General features: G+C 55.6%; 3 protein-coding genes across 7 annotated transcripts in view; 2 read left to right on the top strand and 1 right to left on the bottom strand.

Annotated features, from left to right (window-relative positions):
• The window catches only part of SLC9A3R2 (SLC9A3 regulator 2), a 33,194-nt gene extending 19,739 nt beyond the window's left edge, over positions 1–13,455 (top strand). The window contains 5 exon segments of the mRNA XM_027736158.2: positions 3,657–3,833; positions 5,687–5,840; positions 8,037–8,080; positions 8,649–8,711; positions 10,838–13,455. Coding sequence (XP_027591959.2) covers positions 3,657–3,833; positions 5,687–5,840; positions 8,037–8,080; positions 8,649–8,711; positions 10,838–10,996 — 597 coding nt within the window. The 3' untranslated portion in view covers positions 10,997–13,455.
• Positions 13,456–14,246: 791 nt separating this feature from the next.
• NTHL1 (nth like DNA glycosylase 1) lies at positions 14,247–20,206 on the bottom strand. 2 transcript variants are annotated; one of them, XM_027736125.2, is made up of 6 exons: positions 20,134–20,206; positions 19,157–19,389; positions 17,300–17,470; positions 16,780–16,939; positions 15,302–15,407; positions 14,247–14,738 (listed from the first exon to the last, which is right to left on the bottom strand). In XM_027736125.2, the coding sequence occupies exons 1-6, from the start codon at positions 20,186–20,188 to the stop codon at positions 14,615–14,617; spliced, it is 849 nt and encodes a 282-aa protein (XP_027591926.1). In that variant the 5' UTR covers positions 20,189–20,206; the 3' UTR covers positions 14,247–14,614. The 2 variants fall into 2 exon arrangements, 1 of the variants encoding a protein (XP_027591926.1); XR_003543506.2 differs by having other exon boundaries at positions 14,653–14,738; positions 15,302–15,448.
• A 1,293-nt stretch (positions 20,207–21,499) lies between these two features.
• Positions 21,500–21,819, top strand: part of TSC2 (TSC complex subunit 2) — a 31,813-nt gene continuing 31,493 nt past the window's right edge. For 3 of the 4 annotated variants that reach the window (XM_027736124.2, XM_027736123.2, XM_039382348.1), the window contains exon 1: positions 21,501–21,527. The gene's annotated coding sequence lies outside the window, so the exon portion shown is untranslated. Of the gene's footprint in view, positions 21,528–21,819 lie in introns of all 4 variants that reach the window. The other variant, XM_027736117.2, reaches the window with a different exon arrangement.

Raw genomic sequence — 21,819 nt, 5'->3', positions numbered from 1 at the left:
GCCCTTTTCGTCCCCATTCCTATTCACAGTCGGGCTGTGGAGGGATGGTGTGAAGGTGCAGGTTGGTTTGGTGAGTCTCACCTTTGTGAAAGCGGTGGGATCAGGACAAGGGGAGCGAGTGGACGTCCCTGTCCCAAAACTGGGGCTCAGGGTCAGCCGTGGCAGTGGGCGGGTCTCTGGCACCAGTGACCTCGTGATGGTGTGTCGAGGAGGGACTTTTGTAGGGGCAGGTGGGTTTGGTTGGGTAACAGAGCTTGAGGGGCTGCTCTGCTGCCCCTCAAAACCCAGGAGGTGGGTTTGTTTTCTTTTGGTGCTGCTGGGAGTGGATTCTGCTTGCATGGAGGCTGGCACAGCTAATTACTGGTGTGGAAACCCCTCGTGAATTGGAGCTGGTGACATTTGTGGTGCCAGCTCCAGGTGTCTGAAATGGGAATGGTCCTGGTCACTGCAGGGACCTGCATGAGGTGGCACAAAGCTGTGGTATCTTGGTGAGCCTGGGGGTGTCCCTGGAGGACTCTGGTCAGGGGTATCTCTGGGGGACCCCAATGAGCTGGAGGTTGTCCCTGGAAGATCCCCAGTAAGCCAAGGGGTGTCCCCAGGGGACCCCAGTTCCCAACAGCAGTGCTGGAAACTCTAAGGGAAATAAAAAATCAAATGCTGCAAGAGTTGCTATGAGATTGTGAGAGCTGGCAACACCCAACTAGGGTTTTTTTTTTATTTTATTGGAAGTGTTTCATTGTTATTTAATGTCTTGTTTGTGCATTTTTAAATGGACCAGCTTGAACTGTGCTTCCGAAACCATTTTCCTTTTGATATGCCGATGGTTTGTCTCAAGCAGCAGCTCCAGGGATGGGGTGGCAGTGCAGCTTGTCCAGGCAGTGTTTATCTACACACACCCCTTGGATGGTACAGACAGGGATGCTTGCATGTGGAGTGTGCCTTGCCATTTCGTTCCTCCTTAATCCAGTTTATTAAATTAATGGCCACTGGTAGAATCCGAATTCCTAAAAAAAAAAAATTGCTTCATTTTGCAATTTTTTTAAATTTTTTTTTTTTTTTTTGCAGGCAAATAGACAAAAAAATAGAGTTCGTTTTTGTTGCTTTATAGTATCCATGTGAATGTAACTTAATCCAAATTGGCTTTCAAGTCGTTGGCGTGTGAAAGGCAGCGAAGCCTCCTCCGGAGCAGGACCGGAGTGTTTCTGCAGGCGGGTTCCTGGGAAGCCCAGATAACGTGCTGCTGTTCCAGGGAACGCTTTGTGGCAGGGTTTGGATTTCACAAAGGCCAAATTCCCCCTGGGAGCTTAGGAAATATCTTCCCAGAACACAACCAGGGAAACGTTGGCACGGGTGAAAAAGAAAATAGAGAGCAGAGCTGGCAGGAGAGGCAGCGGCTCCGTGTCAGTGGGGGGGTCTGAGCAGGGGGGAAGCGAGGGGAGTGTCAGCGTTTGCTTAATCCCAGAGAGGGGCTTTGCAGAGCTCAGCTCCAAGACCTGTTTTTTCCAGCAGCCAAGGATTGCGTTAGTCAGGAGGTTTAAGAGCCCGGTGAAAGCCCTGGATCATCTCTGCGGGACGATAAGCAGTTTTGCCTGAGGATTTCTGCTCAGAACAGATGCTGAATTGGGATTATTTTATATATATATATATATACTTAAAAATAAATATCTTGAATTCAACCCAGTTAAGGACCTTAAATTCAAGATTTTGGGGTGAAAGCAGCACAAGCCCACGTAGGACATGGCACCGGTCACCACCCTCGCAGCCAAAGGGATCCTGCAGTGGAGCTTTCCCTGTGTGGTTTAATTATTGAGTGACTTGATTTCACTGGTGATCCCAGGGGATCCCCACGGGCAGATACACCCTGGTGTGTCCCCGGGGGATCCCCATGCTGGGGCAGCACCCACAGTGCAGCATTTTTGGAGTGATTTTCTCAGTGATTTCTCTCAGTGTTTTCCCTCTGCTGCCGGAGCTCCGACCCTGCGAAAACGGAGCAAGAGGGAAACGGTTTAAAAAGGTCCTTTTTAAACCTGAATAGGTGACCTCAGGTTCATTTTGGTGATCCCAGCCACGTTCCCCTCAGCTTGTGGCACATGCCCCCTTGTCCTGCCGCACAGAGCCCCGAGTGTCCTTTAAGGTCGCGTGAATCCGACCCTCTTGGGCCGGTTGAATCATTTCCTGTTTTCCTCAGTTTTTGAAGAACTCGGAGGCAGGCTGGAAATGTTTGCAGATAGGGTGAACCCGCTGCTCTGAGGCCATGGGAAAAGTCCAGGGGTGTTAAACGTGCGGAGGGAGAGGATGAGGGTGTGGGGCTGCTCCTGGTTTGTGGGGCTGAGGTACTTGGGAGCCCCGTCCTGGTCTGGGTTTTTGCACTGATAATTTTTCCCCTTTAAGAACTGATCTGGGATTGAGGTGTCAACACCAAGAGCGGATTTTTAATAAAAAACTCTTGCCAAGTGAGTCTCTGTAAAGTTCCAGAGCAGTTTGCAGTGGGTCTGAGTGTGCCCCGATGCCCGTGATGGGTGTTGCTGGTGGTGACCCTCGCGTGTCAGCAGATTTTGGGGAATTTGGTGCTCAGCACCCTCAGGTGGTCAAGGTGCCCCTCCTGTGTTAGAGAAAAGCTGTCTGGACACAATCCTCAGTGATGTGCTCTAGGGACCTCTGCCTGAAAAGGGAGGTTGAACTTAGATAACCTCCAATGGCCCCTTTCAGCCTGAACCATTCTGTGTGTTAGGGTTGATCATCTTGCATCCCTATTTCTTCCCGGATGCTGAGATTGAGCTGATCAGGCTGGTACTGAACCCTGATGCACCACTGTCCCTCCTGGGCATTGAAGCTATGGCCAAAATTGCCCACAGAAGTGGCTGCCCCATCTCTGGAAGTGTCCAAGGCCAGGTTGGACGGGGCTTGGAGCAACCTGGGACAGTGGAAGGTGTCCCTGCCCATGGCAGGGGGTGGAATGAAATGATCTTTAAGGTCCCTTCCAACTCAAACCATTCTGTGTTTCTATGAAAATTCCATCCCTCAGCACAGGACATCCCCAGGGGTGACCACTCTGTGTGCCCCCACTTTGTCCTCCTTTGTAAAATCCCTCCTTGAGGGGATGAAGGAGTTTGGATCAGCCCTGAGGTGACTGAGCCATGACATTCTACACAAGCTCAGCCCTCCCATGCTGGGGGACCTGTTGGACTTTGGGGTTCGTTATCCCAGACCCCCCCGCTGGGAGGTGATGGCACCCGCGGGCGATGGCAGTGTCACCAGGATCAAGGGTGTGGTGCTGCCTTAAATAAATAAGTGAGGTTAATCCCGGGTCTGGGTGAGCCTGGGCGAAGCAGAACCCGGCCTTGGATCCTCCCTGCCTGGGGCTCGGCCGCTGCCGGGGGGGTCCCGGCGTGCGGGTGGGTTTATCTGGGCTGCTCCTGGTGAAGGAAATGCATTTTTTGTTTTGTTTTAATTTTTCTGGAGTGGTTTTGGACAATTGGTTTTCTAAAATAGGCTCAATGAGAGGAAATTCGTTTGTTAACCTGTCCCTGTGCAGAGGACGGGAGGCAGATAGGGCACTTCCTCCTTTATTTATGGTCACCTCTGCCTTGGAGCGAACCAAACCCATCAGTTAACCCCCGTGTCTTGTCCCCCCCGCCCCCTCCTCTCTTGATCAGGATTTAAATGGACAGAAGGAGCTGTGCCCACGTCTCTGCCACCTGAAGAAAGGCCCCAGTGGTTACGGCTTCAACCTGCACAGCGAGAAGTCCCGGCCGGGGCAGTTCATCCGCTCGGTCGATCCCGACTCTCCGGCTTCCCGAGCGGGGCTGCGGCCCCAGGACCGGCTGGTGGAGGTAATGGGGTGGGACACACGTGGGGGGGAGGAGGGACAGCAGCAGTGATGGGACCCTCGGGAAGCCTGAAGCTGAAACAGACCCCATCTTGTGACCTTTTCCGCCAGATCCCCCCCAATATTCCTCTGTAATTCTGAGCTGTAGGATGGGGGTGCCCTGGCAGTGGCTTTGTGCTCCTTCTTCTCGTGCCAGGTGGGCATTTGTGAGCACTGAAGTGTAGATGGAATCACAGAACAGAATCACGGAACTGTTTAGGCTGGAAAAATCCTCTAAAACCATCAAGTCCAACTGTTCTCCAGCACTGCCAAGGCCACCACTGCCCCATGTCCCCAGGATGCTGTGCCATCCCCAGGATGCTGTGCCATCCCCAGGATGCTGTGCCATCCCCAGGATGCTGTGCCATCCCCAGGATGCTGTGCCATCGTGGGGACTGAGCCACGACCCTCTCTGCTGGTTCAGAGATGGAATGGGATTAGCTCTCCTGGAGGAGCGTGAGTTGGGAAAACACCCTGACCAAAGCACTTCCCTGCTTTCCAGCCCCGTGAATAATTATTCCCCAGCCAGTGGGAGCTGCTGCCTCTTCCCAGCACCTGAAAGCTTAATGCTGGGAGCAGCGTGGGGCCGGGGCCGGGAGCAGGGCACCGGTGGCAGTGGCTCCTGGCGAGGGGTCGTGTTATTTATTGATGGGCTTGGCCCAGTGCCTGGCACACACAAAGCAGCGTGGGGTGAGCTGGAGAGCTTGGAAACCCAATCCCCTCCCTGCCTGCTCTTTAGGGCTTGGATAAATATTTGATGCCCCCACCAGCCGTGTGCCAGGGAGGGGGGGAGAGCAGCCCTGAGCCTCCTGGCCCAGCCCAGCCCAACCAGGGGTGATCACTGGGCACGGATCGGGGTGACCTGCAGTGGCAGGATCGTGCTGCCAGGGATGGAGTGGGGTTATGAGCCAGCAGCTGAGGTTGGCAGCACCTGGAGCAAGGTGCAAAGCCTGGGAATGGGGTTCCTTTTGATCCCAGCCCTTGCAGCTGTGCCCTCAGGACCAGGGGGAACCTGGCTGTCCGCAAAGGGGAGCCCAAAGTTTGGAGCTGGCCCAGCTCAGGCTCTGCAATGTCCTCCTGCCTTGTCCCTTGGCATCCAGGAGCAGCAGCCACGGCTCTGGGTCCTGCCGAGGCTGTTGGGGCCCTTCCTGTGGGACAAAGGGTGATTCATTCCCACCAAACAATGCCCCTGAATCACAATTGTCCCCTCACTGTGGGGAACAATTGGGAGCAGAGGATCATGTTCCCTGTCGGTCCTGACTCGCACGCAGGGAAGGGAGAGATGAATCCGTGTGGCAGGCACAGGCATTCACCCATCAGGGACACAGAAAATCCGTGGATTTCCATCAGAAAGAGGTGAAGGATGGCTCAGTGATGCCACAGGACACACCAGTGGCACCCAGCCTGTGCCCATGCTTGGTTGCACCCCACAGGCAGCCTGAGATTCTGGGGGGCACATCCAGGGGAAGGCTGGGTTTGATACCACTAAAGAGGGCAGGGAGAGCATTTTTGTGGGACTGGGGGGGTGGTGGAGCCTGGGGTCTGTGATTCCCAATGGATGTGTTTGGGACACAGGCAGAGATGTGCAGTAACACGGAGGATGCTCTGGGAGAGGCACTGGGGGGGTTTAGGAGGCCATGGCTGGCTTGAGAGGGGGAAGGAAAAAAGCCCAAAGCCTTCCATCATCCCAACAGAAATTTAAAAAGGAAAAATCCCATCCCTTAGGGAAAGAGGGGGCTGTTCTGTGGGTCTGTGAGCCAGGAGCAGCATCTCTGCTGCAGGGGCACAAGTCTGGGTTCTGATGCTGTGGCTTTGCAGGTGAACGGCATAAACGTGGAAGGCCTGCGGCACTCGGAGGTGGTGTCCCACATCAAATCCAGGGAGAACGAAGCCAGGCTCCTGGTGGTGGACCCTGAAACAGATGAATACTTCAAGAAGCTAGGGGTGACCCCCACAGAGGAGCACACCAAAGGTGAGACCTTCCTTTCCCAGGGTGGCCCTGTGGCTTTCCCATGACTCACCGTGCCACGGGTGGGATCTCAGGAGCGAGGGAGAGTCACGTTTCCCTTCTGTCTCATCCCTCAGTGGTTTCCTGAGCACCACCCAGCTATTTATAAATAGTGAGAATACACCCTAATCCAGGCAAAAAACAGTTTGTTACTTTTACATTGTGAATAATTAACTTAGGAACTCGCTGCCATGAAGTGACTGAGGCGTGGTGGGATTTGGGAGGAGCCTTCAAAGCCAGGTTGGATGGGGCTCGGAGGAACCTGGTCTAGTGGAAAGTGTCTCTGCCCATGGCAGGGGGTTGGAATGGGATGGACTTTAAGATCCCTTCCAATCCAAACCATTCCAGGATTTTGCATGGTTCTATGGACTGTTGGTCTTTGCTCCAGCGAAGGAACCCGAGGGTGCTTGGACAGCCACGGAGCGAAACCTCTGTGAGCAGAGGGGAGGGTTTCACGCCGGGTGATCACGGCCTGGCTGCTGCAGGAAACGTTTTCCTCACTGCTGAAACCTGGCAGGGAAAGCTGCCCGGCCGCTCCCAACCTGCCGTGTCCCGGCTGGGAGGGAGCACTCCCAGGCTGGCCTGGCCCCCACCCCGGCTCAGCGGGGAGCTCTGTTCCCAGGACAGCTGTTCCTTATCTGCTCCCAGGGTGCTCAATGGGCAGATTTGTCCCCAGAAGTGGGTCAGACGGCGCTGGGAGCGCGTGGGGCGAGCGCGGTGTCAGATGCTCCGCGGGGTCCCAGGAGGAGCCGGGGCCGTCTGCTGGCACCAGCCATAAAGGAGCCCTTGTTCCCAGGGTGGGGATGGAGCTGGAGCCGTGGATCCGCTGGGAGGGTGGGTGGGTGGGTGCTCCAGCCCCTGCCTTGGCCCTGCAGCACTCGCTGCATTCAGCAGAGCCCGGGGGTTGGGTCTGTCTGGGCAGTGACGGCACCTGAGCCGGTGACAAAGTGCTCTGGTACATTCTGTGGTTTGCAGGGTAAGAGGAAATAATAATTGTACCCTTTAATCGAACTGCTTTGACCTCAAACTGACCGTTTCCAAGCCTTACAGCTGATCCTGAGCACCTCAACCTTTAAGCCAATGAGTGGATTTTAAGACCTTTCGGGATTAAGGAAATATGAAAGTATTTCTAGACACGGCTCGTTTTGAAATTACTTTTTTCCTTTAAGTCCAGTTCCGCTTTAGTATCCCTTGAGATTTGAAGCTTGCTTCCTTTTAAATTATTTAAAATTTATCTTCTTATGATACCAGAGGCCTTAACATCACTTCTGCTGTGAGCTGACTCTCCTAATGCCCGTTGCTCAGAGCTTGTTGTACTCTGAACACGAGTCCAGCATTCAATATGGTTAAATATTTAAGGACCCAAATGCCACAACTGAGGTTTTTGCACCAGCATGCTCTCAAAATGAAGATTTAGGTTTCTTTTTCTAAACACTGCTTTGCCCTAGGAACCCCTGCAGTGAATGTGGCCTCCAGATTGGTCTGTAGGGAAGCATCCATGCTCAACATAATTCAGTTATTAATCTCATCACAATTAACACATCTGTTAGTCTGGGACAGATGAGACATGATAATGCCTGGGGCAATGGCTTGATCACTGTGACTGGCAGCTTAAATGCATTAAATGTGCCATAGTGTGGGATATTATTAGTGTAAATCACTGGAAGGGAGCAAAAAAAAGTCCAGGGTGCCTGGGGAGTGGGTTGTTTGCCACACACTGTTGTGACACCACCGAGATGCTGATTGTGGTGCAGAATTTTGAGCTGTTTTTTTAAGGTTTTTAATTAAGCAACTTCTGAAGACAAATTCATAATGGTCAAAAAAATGGCAGTGTGCTGCAGTTAAGGCTTGTAGAAGGTTACTTAGTCCCCTTCCTAAAAGGTGTTTTCTTCTGGTGAAAACAGGGTGAAACTGGGGGAATTCAGGGAAATCTGCAACAGTGTGGCTCCTGAGGGGCAAGGGAGAGTGGAGAGGTTTCTGTGCGGGCAGAGAAACAGCCCAGGACAAAGCCAAGAGGCAGGATGAGCTGGTGGGGTGGGCAGGGGAGGAGGCAGGTGTGGGATGGCAGGCGGGTGATGCTGAGGGGATGCTTTCCTGGGCCCTGAGGATCCCAGGGATGCCAGCTGAGGGTGTTCACTGTGTTTCTCCTGTGTTGTGCAGGGGTGGTGCCTCAGCCCATGACAAATGGATCCGCACAGACCCAGGTGGGTGCTGCCCTGCCCCGGGATGTGCCCATGGCCGGGGGGAGCTGGGCTGGCTGGGAGTGTGTTGGAGTGATCAGGGGGGATCAGGGGTCTTTCCTTGGCTCCCACCTGTGCCAGGTGAGCCTGGTGGGATGACTCTCCAGCCTGGAGAGCAGGGGGATGCTCAAAATGCCCCCAAGGCTCATTTAGCTCAGCTTTGCTGCTGCTGGCTGGTTTTAATTGCTCCCCACTGCAGCTTTAATTCAGGGGTCAAACAAAGCTGGTTTCAGCCCTGTGCAATCCCCATGACAGAGGGAGGAGGTGGGTGACATCCTGGTACTGGCAGGATGCTCTCCTTGGTGTGGGGGATGTGGGAGAGCAGCAGCTGTTCTGGGAAATCCAGGGAGATCCTGTGTGCGCTGGGTCAGCAGGACCATCCCCTCCAGGCTCTGTTCCCATCCCTGGAGGGGCCCAACAGAGTAGTGGGGTGTCTGTCCCCACCAGGCTGGAGCATTTTTCCACCTGGCTTTTTGCTTTTTGTCTAAATCTGTCTTTGCACAAACCAGACTTACATTTTCATTTCCCCCAGCTGAACGGAGGATCCACATCTTCATCTCACAGTGACCTGCAGAGTCCTGGGAAGGAATCAGAGGTAAAACCCCAAACACTCCCCCTCCCTTTTACACCCTGGTGTAGGTACAAACCTGCCTTATGGTGCTGTGTATGGACATGTTTTCACTTTGTTTCCCAGACTTGGGTTCACTTGTATCCACCCAGCAGCCAAAATCCAGAGTTTTCTCCCATCCCCTGCACTGTGGATGAGTGTGGAAGGATAAATCCTTCAGGATGGATGATACATAACTCCTCCTTGTGGCTGATTGAGGGCTCAGGACCCTCGGGGTGATGTTCCTTCCCCTCTTTGTCCTGGGGACAGAACAGCTCATGGGGGTCACGTGGCCTCCCATCAGCAGCAGATGCTCCACGAGGGGATGAGTTTTGGAAGGGTGTGGTTGTGTCCTGGCTCTGGGAGGACTCTTGTCCCTTGGGGCATCATGACCTCAGGGAGGAGGTGGCTCTGCTCCAGATGTCCAGGGTTAAGGGCAGCAAGTTAATTGGCCCCTTGCTGGGCAGTGACTCCTGCCTGGGGAGATTGAAGGGAGGTGTGAGATGAAAGGATGTCTGCAGAGTTTGGGATCTTAAGTGTAGTTACACTGGCAAGCTCCAGGACTGGAGGCTGGGAAGCTGGGAGTAGCAGAACTGGGAGGCTCCAGTGCTGCTGCCAGGACCAAGGCAGGCAAAAATTTGAAAAAGCCAAATTACTTTTAGTTTGGAGCACAATGAATTTGTCATGGTTTTTAAAGGAGCTGCTCAGGATGGGAGGAGCTGGATTTGGTGACTGGCAGGGCTGGGGGGGTTTCTCTGGAGGAGCCTGGCCCAACACCTCAGTGAAGGGGCAGAACTTGCTAGACAAGGTGAAGGGGTAACCTGATTTAGCAGGTTTTCTTCTCTTAAAATAAGAAGTAGGGGATTTGTAAAGTGCTCAAAAAATTATCTTTAGCACGTGATTCTGCTAGAAATAAAGGAATGTCTCCCTGCAGGTGCTCTGTGGGGTCTCTGCTGTGCTGTCCCCTGCCCCAGGACATTTGGGAGCAGGAATCTGACAGCAGCAAGTGCTCACAGGGCCTCTCTGAGCACCCACAGCCTCCGTGGGACACCAGCTGTGGCCGAGCTGTGGCCAAACGCCTACAGTCTGGCACCTCCATTTCTCTCTGAGCATTAAATAATACATGTCCTGCTCCAATGGCTGCTGCTGTTGGAAAAGCAGGCTGTGTCCCAGTGGTGAGCACAGCCATTCCCCCCCTGGAGTCACCTTTGGGCTGCTTCAGGGGTCACTGCACGAGAAGTCGGAGTCCCTGGGGTGGAAAAACTGGAAAACTGGTCCCAGTGCTGGAGCACAGGGGTTCCTCCCACAGTCACTGTTGGGCTGTTTCAGGGCTTGCTGTCCCACCCCTGTGTTAGAAGCCCGAGTCCTGGGTCTGCTGAGGGGGTCGTCTGAGCTCAGTTTGGGTCAGTTTGCTTTTGTTAAGCCACAGCTTAACAGCCAGAGCTGTTATCTCGCTGTGCTGGTGGAAGGCCCTGCCCATGGTTATCAGCAGGGTTTGTGCAATCATTATTTTGGAGCTGGGCATGTGTGGTGGGGCAGCAGTGCCAGCAGGAAAACTTTAAAATGTTTCCTGGAAACTGAAGGTCTCCACTCTGTGTGTCTGCCCACTCCTGACACGAGTGCAGCCCTGCAGCTCCGGGTGCAGCCTCTGCCCCAAACCCCCCTGGGCACTTCCCCCCTGCCTGGCTCCAGGCAGCAAGCAGGAGCTTTGGATTGTGCCCATGATGGAGCTGCTGGTGGTGCTTCCCAGGCCTGGGGGGTTTGAGGGGCTCAGAGACCCCAACAGGAGAGTAAAAGTGTTTTGGTCAGGACATTAACTGCACCCTGAGGGATGTGGGGATGTGGTGCTGCAGCACCATGAGGGTCAGGATTGGTGGATTGGGGTGTCTGGCACATGGGGTTTCTGCCTGGGGACATGTTGCTGCAGTGGCTTTAGAAAGAAGAGTTAAATGTGGGGATTGGTCACAGGTTGGGCTCGGTGATCTTGGAGCTCTTTTCCAACCTCAGTGACTCTGGGATTCTGTGAGATGCCTCTCTGGGGTGGAACACTGTGGGACACCACATCCTTCTGGGGGCCTGCCTGGGGTGACTCCTCCTCTCCACTGTCCCCCCAGGATGGAGACGGAGACAAGAAGGACCCGTTTGAGGAGAGCGGGCTGAGCCTGAGCCCCACGGCCGCCGAGGCCAAGGAGAAGGTGAGGGCCAAGCGGGTGAAGAAGCGAGCGCCGCAGATGGACTGGAACAAGAAACGGGAGATTTTCAGCAATTTCTGAGCCTGGCTGGTGGTGCCACCACCGCCCTCCTCCCGCCCAGCCCGGACGTTTCTGAGGTGCCTACGCCCTTTCCTTCAGTGTCCACGTGAGATGCTTTGTGCTCTGCTCTTCACTGGTTGCTTTTACAAGGCGTATTTTAAAGCCCTTTTTATTTTTATTTTTTTTTATTATTATTATTATTGTTATTATTATTGTTGTTACTCACCAGCGATTCTCATAAGACAAATGTGACCAAAGCTCCTTTTCTTGCTTGCGCTTGAGCCCGGCTCTGGCTGCCCGCCATCCCCCGTTCCTATGAGAAAGGACTGGAAGAATTTTAACTCTTGTTTCCTGAATCATTTAGGCTTCTGTTACTTCTTTTTTTATTTTTTTATTTAGGGGTGTTTGTTCTGTTTTTTTGTGGGTATCCCAGAGTGAGCCCCGTGGGATGCTCTGTGCCCCTGTGCAAACATCTCACGGCTCGTGGTGGGTGCCCACAGGGTGGGGTGTACCTGGCACCCCCTCCCTGGCACCCCGTGTCCAGCATTAGCTGATCCCACGATGGGAAAATGGACTGTGGCTGGAAATGGTTCGTGTTGGCTTTGCTATTGAAGTGAAAACATTTGTTTTGTTGTTTTTGTTGTTTTTTTTAATCAAGTCCCATATGTTTCCAGTTAGTTAGGAACTTCCCTCCCACCAGCAGCTCCTGCCCCGGCAATAAAAGCCCCTTTTTCATCCTCGACAGCTCTGCAGAGGGGAGAGGGCAGGATTTAAAACCCAACCCCAGCACAGCCCTCACCACCTGCAGCCGTGGAAGGCAGGGAGGGGGCCGGTCCTGCCCTGCAGCGCACGGAGACCAGAGACACAGGATGCTACAAAAACCTCTTTGGACAGACCTGGAAGTGAGGACAAGCCAACTCTGCTTCCAGGGGGGAAGGTGGGGCTGTGGCTCAAGCTGCGGGCTCGGCGTTGGGAAGCAGGGCTGGGCTGGGGATGGTGCTGGAGTGTGTCTGGGTCCCACCTGGGCTGGGATTTGGTGCCTCCAGCCCATGAGCGTGTCTTGCCATCGGAAGGGCATCCTCCAAAGCTGTGGGTCTCTGTGGGGCTGGAGAAGAAGCTGGCAGTGGTGTGATGGAATGGGCAGTTGCTTTGGCGTTCTGTGGCCTCCTCCAAGCCCCCGCTTACGGCATCTGAGCCTCCCACGTGTATCTTTAAAGCATTACAGATTAAGCCCATTTCGACTCTTTATGGCTTGCCTTTGGCTGTGTGAGGGAAGGTGCCTCAGCTGAACTGCACCACTCACAGGTAGCAGAGGTGTGTTACGGGGCAGTGTCCGGCTGTGACAGGGCTGTCCCACTCCCTCCCGTGCTCCAGCAGCAATCCCAGCCCGGGCTGGGAAGGGACTGGGCACAGCAGGACAGTGGAGCACAAACCCCCTTTTCCCAGCTGAAAGCAAACAGCAGCAATCAGCTGGCTATCAGTGACTCACAAACAGGGCTATGATTGTGCCCTGCCTCACTCCAGCACTGCTGAGATAAAAGCCCTCGGGTTAGTCAGCGTGCTACGGACATGGGAACGGCTCTGCATGTATTTCCTAAGGTATTTCCAAAATACGGAGCTAAAAGGTGCCTTATACCATTCTCTTCTCTCCTCAGCAGCAGGCTGGGGCTCAGCACGGGATGTTTGGCTTCCCCATGGGGAGCAGCTGATGCCTGTGGCTCTTTGCTGCTGGTAGGAGAGCATGGAGAGCCTCAGGGGTGCAGGAGATGAGTTCTCTTTAGGAAAGTTATCTTTTAGGGTTGTGGATGGGCTGAACAGGTTGCAGATAATGACTTTGGAGAGGAACTGGTGTAGGTGTTTGGCTATCAGTGACAGACAGGCAGCGGGATCAGGGGGCATGTGGAGAGGTTGCCTCCCCTCAGGGCTCTGCCATTAAGACACTGCTTCCCTACCCCTCCTCAAGTTACCTGCTCTCTTTTGGGCCCCCAAAATAGGATCTTCTATCAATGGGTAATGTTTGGAAGGAGCTCTTTTCCGTGGTGTGCACGTTGCTTCCCGTGCCCGCATCGCCAAACCCCGGCAGTGCCCGGGCTGCACAGGGCAGAGCATTCCCAGGACACCCTGATACAGCTGAGAGAGCAAAGACCTGTTGTGAATACCCCGTTTCTCATCCAAGACTGCTGTAGTTGAGGTGGGGGGAGAAAAAAAGAACATGTAGTTTTGAATGCAGATCAAAAGAAATCAGATGTGCAAACCCGTACTGATAAGATTTAAAATCTTAATCTCTGCTTAGTCCATGGAAACTGCTCCTGGTTGAAGCGTTACCATATTCCTGACATCTTGTAGCTCAGTAGTAATTATTCAGTTCCTGTACATTTAACTTGGAAAAAAAAAATTCAATAAAAGTATAAGGCTGTCAGCTGCATTGCAAAACCATAATGTACACTGTAATGTCAGTAATAAACTTGGTCTCCCATGTACCCAGGACTTATCTGCTCGTTCCTCAGCTGCTGCAGGGAACTTCAGAGCGGAATTGTAGCCGCCTTTAGCACATTATAAACTTTGCTTCCTCCCTGGCCCGCTTAAAGAGGAGCTGAAATTATTCCTTTGAAGCTCCACAATGAAGTCAGCACTGCCCTTTCTTTGAAGAACAAAACAGGGGTGGTGGTGTCCCTTCTGGCAGCTCCTGAGGACACCAGCCTGGCTCCTGTGGCCACTGTAACCCTTGCTGGCACACTGGCTCATCTGTTCCTGTGTGACCGACCCCCTGCTTTTCTGCTGCCAGGACCCAAAGGCTTGTCCAGGCAATCACCTCTGGTGCTGGCTCTGGAAGGCTTCAACTGTGCCTTAAAATCACAGAATCACTGAGGTTGGAAAAGCCCTCCAAAATCATGGAGTCCCCCCTGTGCCCCATCCCCACCTTGTCCCCCAGCCCAGAGCACTGAGTGCCACGGCCAGGCCTTCCTGGGACACCTCCAGGGCTGGGGACTCCAAACCTCCCTGGGCAGCCCCTGCCAGGGCCTGACCACCCTTTCTGTGAAGAAATTCTTCCTGATGTCCAACCTGAACCCTCTGCTTGAGGCTGTTTCCTTGTTGTCCTGCTGACACCACACCTTGTTGTGGCAGAGCCCTTGGCAACCTGGGCTGGCAGGTGGCTGGCAGGGGTGTGCTGCCTGCTCCCAGCTGGTAGGGCTGGTTGCCATGGTCTCAGCTTTGCTGAGGTCACCCACGCCCTCCTCTCCCTGCCCTGTGTCACACAGACACCAGCAAATCCTGTGGGTGCAAAAAAACTCCCACCACCTTTATTAAATGTGTATTTACAAGCAGCAGCAAGTCCCTGAGGACAAAGCTTTTCTCTACAGTGACTCAGTGTGGCACAGCTGGGCCCTGCTGAGGCATTCACACAGGCTGGAGCCTCCAGCACTGGCACAGCAGGACTGCTGCACTCTCCAAGCCCCTTTTTCTCCTCGAGAGCTGAGCCAGCAGCTGCTCCCTCCTGAGATGCTGAGCTGGCTCCAGCAGCTCCTGTTCCCTGCAGTCACACAGCCAGCCCCGTGCAAGGCCCAGCTTTACCAGGGCCCAGCTCAGCTGCTGCTCAGCCCAAGCAGCTTTGTGGCTCTCCAAAGACTGGATGATCCCTCAGTGTTTCTTGGCAGCTGGGCAAATGTCCTGATTGAGGCATTGGCTGCAGCGAGGGTTCACAGGCAGGCAGGTCTGCTGGCCAAAGCCCACCAGGAGCCAGTTGATCTCCCTCCAGAGATCCCTGCAGTGAGAGGAGAAACATGAGCATTCCTATACAGCTGCTCAGAGGGGTTAGAGAGCAGCCTGTGCTGTTTGAGGATCCCTTTCCCCTACTGCCTGTCCTTCCTGGCTTCCCCAGGAGCCTGGAGGCAACTCTCAGCCTTTCCTGATCCCTGCTAGGAACAGCCCTCCCAATCTTTCCAGATCCTGATGGTCTGGGTGGGAGCAAAGGACAATGACACCAAGTGCCTGTGGTCATTCCCTTGTGCCAAGGCATGTGCCAGGTGTGGAGATGTCCCTGTATACCTGTCAGCTGGCATTTGATACTGAAAATTAAACATCAGTGAAGGCCAGAATTCAGCCCTGGGCTGATACTGCTGTGGCTCAGCAAGGTCCTGGGTGGAAAAGCACACAGTAAACTTATCAGGGCAAGAACTCCAGATGCACTAATGGTGACTGATACATCTGACAGTCAGGACACACCCAAGCTGCTGCTGCAGCTCTCTGGGAGAGGAGAAAGACGTGCAACTAGTCCCAAAATGCTGGAAGCAGGATTGTGTGCAGCCATGGCTCCTGCAGCCTCACCTGGGCAGCCAGTCCTCCAGTGCCACCCGAGTCTCCTCAGGATACTTGGTCTCCTTCTGCACCCACTTCAGCCTGTTGGTGATCCTGTGCACGTGGGTGTCCACAGCTGGGAAGGGAGAGCCCAGAGTTTAGGTGGGGCAGAGACACCTGAACGGAGAGAGCACAGCCAAGAGCTGCCTGTCACAGCCCACCAGGCCCAGGGCCCTGCAAGGCTTCCCCTGCAGGCAGCAGGAACAGGCAGGTGGAATGGGAGAGGAGGGGAGGGGAGACTCACTCGAAGAACAAACGTGTTGTCTTCCTCCCAGGCCCAGAGCCAAAAGCATTTGGGATGGCTATCTCTCCCCACACTCACACAATCCGAGCCAGCCTCCCTCCAAAGGTTCTGCTCCAATGGAGCAAGCACAGGGCAGCGTGTCCCCCATTCCCTTCCTCCCTACGTCCTCATCCTCCCGTGTTTCAGCTGATGTTACGCAAATTGCAATCTCTGCCCCTTCATTTACTTACCCAGATGGAAAACACATTTCATAATACCCACCAGCACAGGAGGGTTTGGGAGGCTTAAACAAGTGTTTATAAAGTGCTTTGAGCTAAAAGGCTCTGAATGCAAAGTGTATTATTGTTAGATCAGCAGTGATAAACCTGTCTCTAGGGCTAATTGGGCAAAACTCAGGAAATTACTGTAAACAGGAAGACTAAGCCTTGCTTCCTAAATCAAAACTGAGCACACAATTATTTGGAAAACACTTGGCTAGTTTGGCTGCTTCTGAACTTCCCTCCCCCACAGCAGGGAGAACAACAGACCCCAAGGGCTGTCAAATGTAGAGCAAGAGCCACGGTTTGTCCAGCTGACGGTCCCCGGTGGGGCTGCAGGATCCAGCTCCTGCCCACGCCGGCCTCCAGCACTCACTGATCGGGTCACACCACTCCTGGCTTCCCCAGGGCTCTTCCGTGAAGCAGCAAATCAGTCTGGATATTAATCTGTCCCCAGGGACCCCAGGCTGGGACCTGCAGGTGATCTGCCAACAGCTCCCCGGGCACAGCTCTGCCCCTCCTGCACTCGCTGCTCGACAGACAGGGTAAGTCTGGAGCAACCCTGTGCTGAGGGGAGACTGCAGGAGCTGGGCCTGGTTAGTCTGGAGAAGAGAAGGCTGAGAGGGGATCCCATCAATCCAGACAAATATCTCCAAGGGGTGTCAGAGGATGGTGCCAGACTCTGCTCAGCGGTGCCAGTGACAGCACAAGGAGCAATGGCCATAAACTAAAACACAACAAGTTCCATCTCAACATGAGGAAGAACTCTGCATGGAGGGTGGCAGAACAGCTGCCCAGGGAGGGTCTCTAGACGTTCCAACCCCACCTGATGAACTGAAGGAATGCTACCAGGGTCCTCGGGCAGGAGCTGCAATGCTTCCCCTCTGCCCAGGGAATGGATCAGGCAGGATTTAGGAGAGGAATGGGAAAAACACAGTCCAACCTACCTATCCCAGACACACTGTCCCAGGCAATGTCCATGGCCAAGTGGGCCATTTTGGGCCCAACCCCTGGCAGCTGCACCAGCTCCTCCACAGTGCTCGGGATGTCACCTCCATATTTCTGCTTCAGGATGGCTGTTGTCTGCTTTATGTACTTCACCTTGTTCTGGAAAACCAAGGGGAAAGGCACAAAATTCAAGCTGCCCTCCAATACAGGGCAAAGAGACAAGAAAATGAACCATTCCTGAACGTGTTCTACAGGTAAGGCCACACACGGGAGCTGTGGAGGGGAGACAGATCCTTGATTTCTCCTTGGAATTAAAACGCTGAGAGCTGGTAGCTCCAACCTCCCTGCACGCTGCAGGCTCTGCAGCCAACAATCTCATCTGGCTGGGAATGCAAAGTGCCAAAATTGGTGTAAAATCCAGCCTGCAGCCTGACTCCAGGGGGAAGATCCCCCCAGGGAAGGGCACACAGGCCGAGTCCCAGCACGGGGGGCTCCTCTGCCTCGTGATCCCGCACTCACCCTCCAGAACCCCACGGGATAGATGATCTGGCCCAGCGTGGCATCGTCCATCTGCAGGACGCTGTCGACGGTGAGGCCGCGCTGGCGCAGGCGCAGCATCGCAGCCGATGTCACCTGGTCCTTGGTCTGGCTGGACAACATCAGCGACAGCAGCACCTGGTAGCGCATGACCTGGGGGAAAGGAGGCTGTGAGACCCCCTGAGAACTCCAGAGCCACCTCCAGGGCTCGGCTCTCCCATCCAGCACCATCTGCAGTCCAGTGCAGGATATGCTCCTGCCCTGGTTCAGCTGTATCCACCTACAAGAGACTGGAAGGGTGCAACAGGAATAATCCTGGATAAACCTGGATAATTCCATCACACAATTCAAGGAGAAAAGAAACACCTTCCATCTCAGCTGTCAGCATCCGTGAAAGGGCAGGGAGCAGCTCTGTCTGCTGGGATCTCACATCCAAAGACACCAGTACTGAGCCATAAAGGGCCAAAGCTTTTCCTGAGGATGGGATTCTCAGAATGCACAAGATGCACAAGTACAAATGCCCAATGACTTTTCATGCAACTCCTGCTCTAAGCAGCTTCTGAGAATCCCATCCCTTACTCACTAGGCTTCAGTAGGAACTGGGTATCTGGCTCCAGTGAGCTCCTTATGGAACCAAATCTGCAGGTCTGTGATGACAGAGACTGGGAGATGAAGGACAAACCCAGAAGTTCCTCTGCTGCTGCCCCACAAGATTTAGCCAGGCCATCCACCTCCTATTTCCCAATTATTTTTCTCCAGATGTGATTCTGTCCCCACCAGAACTAGGAGGATGATGCAACTAACCTGGAATGACCCAGGATAAAATGGGACACAATCCTTTCTCCAGCTCTCGTACAAAGTTTATAAAACCACAGGTGCTCCAGGAAAATTCCCTGAGTGCATGGAAGTAGGATGATCTCTGAGTACCAGGAAATGGTGTGAGGAGCTGAGGGTTAAAGCATCCACTTTTTCTTGGAAGCAAGAACCCCGCTTCCCTAGGGAAGAGGAGTTATTTCCGTGTGCTGCACCGTTCCCTTGGCCCCGCAGCTGCCAGCCCACATGGCTGTGGAGCGTGTGACACTGTCCGGATCCGGGGTCAGAGCTCATCGTTCTCCCCAGGGATCCAACCCACGGCATGATGCCAGCAGCAAGGACAGCATTCCATGTGCTGAGGCTGTGCAGCTGTGTCTTCCAGACCCCTCCTTCAGAGCCCAGCAGGTCCCGCTGCTCCTCTGAGCCTGCCCATGGGAGATCCCCCCATTCCCACTCCAGTGCCAAGCACGGAGTGCAGCCCTGCAGCCCAGGTCCCACCGTGCCTTTTTTTTTTGTACTGATGCCAACAGTCCCCTCGGAGGGAGGTGACATCTGCGTGGCCTTTGATTGTGTTCCTGGGCTTGGGAAGCATGGAGCCACCCCATCACTGCCTTTCCTTCCAAAAAGCATCCCTTAACAGTGGATCATAAGAGGAGAGGAGGCCATCCTACAGAGGTTTTTAAGGGAAAAAGGGACATGGCTTCATGCCTTGCCCGACTGCCCCAGAAGACAGCACTGCCCCTCACATCCATGACCTCCCATGAGACCAACCCCAGCCCAGTCCTGATCCACCCCATGTTTATTTTTCTGCTCTGGAAATATCCCAAGTGGGACAACATCCAGGGGCAACACGAGGATCAGGGAGGCCGGGGTCGTGTCCTCCTGTGCCTGATGGAGTAGGCAGCAGGATGCTGTTCCCTGTGGAAGTGCTGTTCCCTGTAGAAGTGCTGTTCCTTGTGGAAGTGCTGTTCCCCTTGGAGGTGCTGTTCCCTGTGGAGGTGCTGTTCCCTCTGGAAGTGCTGTTACCTGTGGAGGTGCACTGCTGTCATAGCACTTCTGCACTCCCATCTCATCCACAGGAGCATCTCTGTTCCTCCTCATCTCCCGGATACGCTCCAGCTGCTCCTGCCAGTCCCTGGGTTCCCAGCGTGGTCTCTGGGGCTCAACACCATCCCCCTGCCCAGGTTCATAGGCAATGGCGATGCTCTTCCTCCTCCTGCTGCGCCTCGGGATGCTGGGGGTGCCATGGGTCTGGCTTGCTGCAAGGGATGGAAGAGAGACTCCAGGCTTGAGGAAAGGTGCCTTTGTCTCCCACAGAGCCCAGTGACGGCCCCAGTGTGCCACCAACCACCCAGGGGACCCTGACCTGGGCTGAACTCACCCTCCCCATAGTCTTAACCCACTTAGCAACACCTCACACCTCCCCAGCCCTGCCCAGAGCCAGCACGGGGCGAGGGAGGGCTGGAAGGACCTGGGAGACAGGTGACAACAGGTGACATCGTGGGGTCACATGTCACACTATGGGGACACAAACACAGGTGAGGCAGCTGAAGAAGCATCCCCAGGGCCTCTCCCAGGACCAGCCACCGGGCAGTGCCACATCCCGGGCTGCGAGAGGGATGTGACAAGGACACCCAGCCCCTGTCCCGGCGGGACCCTCACTGCCCCTGGTGCAGCACCAAGCCCCGTACCCAGCACGGGTGCCCATCAGCCCCGATCCTCCCCTCTCCCGTACCCCCGAGAAGCGCCGATCTCCCCCTCTCCCTACCTTCGATCCCCTTCTCCCATAACCCCGATCCCCCCTCCCGCACCCCGATCCTCCCTCCCCCATACCTCTGATCCCCTCTCCCGTACCCCGATCCCTCTGTCCGTACCCCCGATCCCTCTCCCGTACCCCGATCCCTCTGTCCCTGATCTCCCTCTCCCGTACCCCAATCCCTCTGTCCGTACCCCCGATCCCCCTCCCGTACCCCCCCTGCCCTGTCCCTGTGCCCAGTCCGTACCCGCGTTCCCCCCGGCCGGGCCGAGCCGCCGCAGCCCGGCCCTGCCCGCACACATGGCGGACCCGCGAACTACCGGGCCCGGAGCGCTCCGGGGCCGCCGGAACGGGCGGGACTTCCGCGGGGGCGGCACCGGGGCCGGGGGCCGGAGCGGAGCGGGCCGGGGGCAGCGGGGCCGGGCCGGGGCCGGGGGTGAGCGGCGGGGCCGGGGGCGCTGCCCGGGCCGGGGGGCGCGGGGGTCTGGCGGGGCTTAGGGGGAGTGTGGGGCAGCCCCCGGCCGGGGTGTCCCCGGTGTCCCCTGTGAGAGACCCCCGCTGTGTGTTGGGGGGGCTGTGCTGTGACCCCCGCTGTGTGTTGGGGTGGGGGGGCTGTGCTGTGACCCCCGCTGTGTGTTGGGGGGGCTGTGCTGTGACCCCCGCTGTGTGTTGGGGTGGGGGGGCTGTGCTGTGACCCCCGCTGTGTGTTGGGGTGGGGGGGCCGCGGTGACCCCCGGTGCGTGTCCCTAAGGGGTTGTGCCATGTCCCGGGGTGGTGGGCGGGGGACGTGGCGTGTCCGGGCTTGTTTGGGAGCATGGGGCGACAGTGCGCCATGGCCAGGGGTGTATTAGGGGCTGGGGGGGTCCCCCGAGCTGAGGCTGCGGTGTGACCCCCCGAGGCTGGGGATGGTGATGTGTCCCCGGGGGTGGTGGGCGTGGGACCCCAGTGTGCCCCAGGGTGATGGGCTGGGGGCTGTGTGTGTCCCCAAGGACGGTGGGCTGGGGGTCATGGTGTGTCCCTCGGGGTGGTGGGCTGGGGGCTGCAGTGTGACCCCTGGTGACACTGGGCGGGGGGCTGCAGTGACACTGGTGACACTGGGCGGGGGGCTGCAGTGACACTGGTGACACTGGGCGGGGGGCTGCAGTGACACTGGTGACACTGGGTGGGGGGCTGCAGTGTGACCCCGAGGACAGCGGGCTGGGGAATGTGGTGTGTCCCTTTGGATGGTGGGCTGGGGCTGCAGTGCCCCCCACCAAGGGAGGTGTGGTTTGTCCCCTGGTGACGCTGGGCTGGGGGCTGTTTTGTCCCCTGGTGATGCTGGGCAGAGCTCCAGGGCGTGTCCCCTGGGATGCTGGGACAGGCTCTGCGGTGCATCCCGGGAGCACCAGTGATTGCTGTGCCCAGGGTGTGGGGGAGGCCATGGGGCAGAGCCGGGGCTGTGTGGGGGCCCGTGCCCAGGGCAAGGGGCTGGGGCTGTGCCAGGAGCAGGGGTCCTGCTCCGAGTGGGGTTCTGGGGTCCCCAAGGGGCAGCAGGCTGTGGGGGGACAGTTTCTGGAGGATATCACTATAATGGCTGTGCTTGTTCTCGCCCCCCTCTTCCTCTTGCCATGGCAGCACTTGGATGTTCCAACACTCAGATCTGTAAGTCCTTCCTCACGTCTGCTGCGTCCACATGTACTGTGCAGCACTGTGTGCTTGGCCACTTTGGGCTGGGAACAAACATCCAGCTCACACCCTCCAAAAAGTGTGTGTGTGTTTGGTTATACTTCACAAGTGAGCTTGTGGGGTGGGGCTGGGCATTCAGAGCTCCCAGAAATGGCACCCCAGAGCTCCACATTCACCAGGGAGCTGCAGGATGCAGATGCTGAAGGCAGAAGCAGCACAGGCTTCTCACTGTTTTCTCAGTGTTGGCTTCTCCCAAGTTTGAAAAGGC

The sequence above is a fragment of the Pipra filicauda genome, unplaced genomic scaffold (genome assembly GCF_003945595.2).
Source record: "Pipra filicauda isolate LSUMZ 115617 unplaced genomic scaffold, ASM394559v2 scaffold266_size1643727_pilon, whole genome shotgun sequence".
Taxonomy (NCBI): Eukaryota; Metazoa; Chordata; class Aves; order Passeriformes; family Pipridae; genus Pipra; species Pipra filicauda.
Note: the sequence above shows the minus strand (reverse complement) of the source record. Positions and strands in the feature narration are given on the sequence as shown.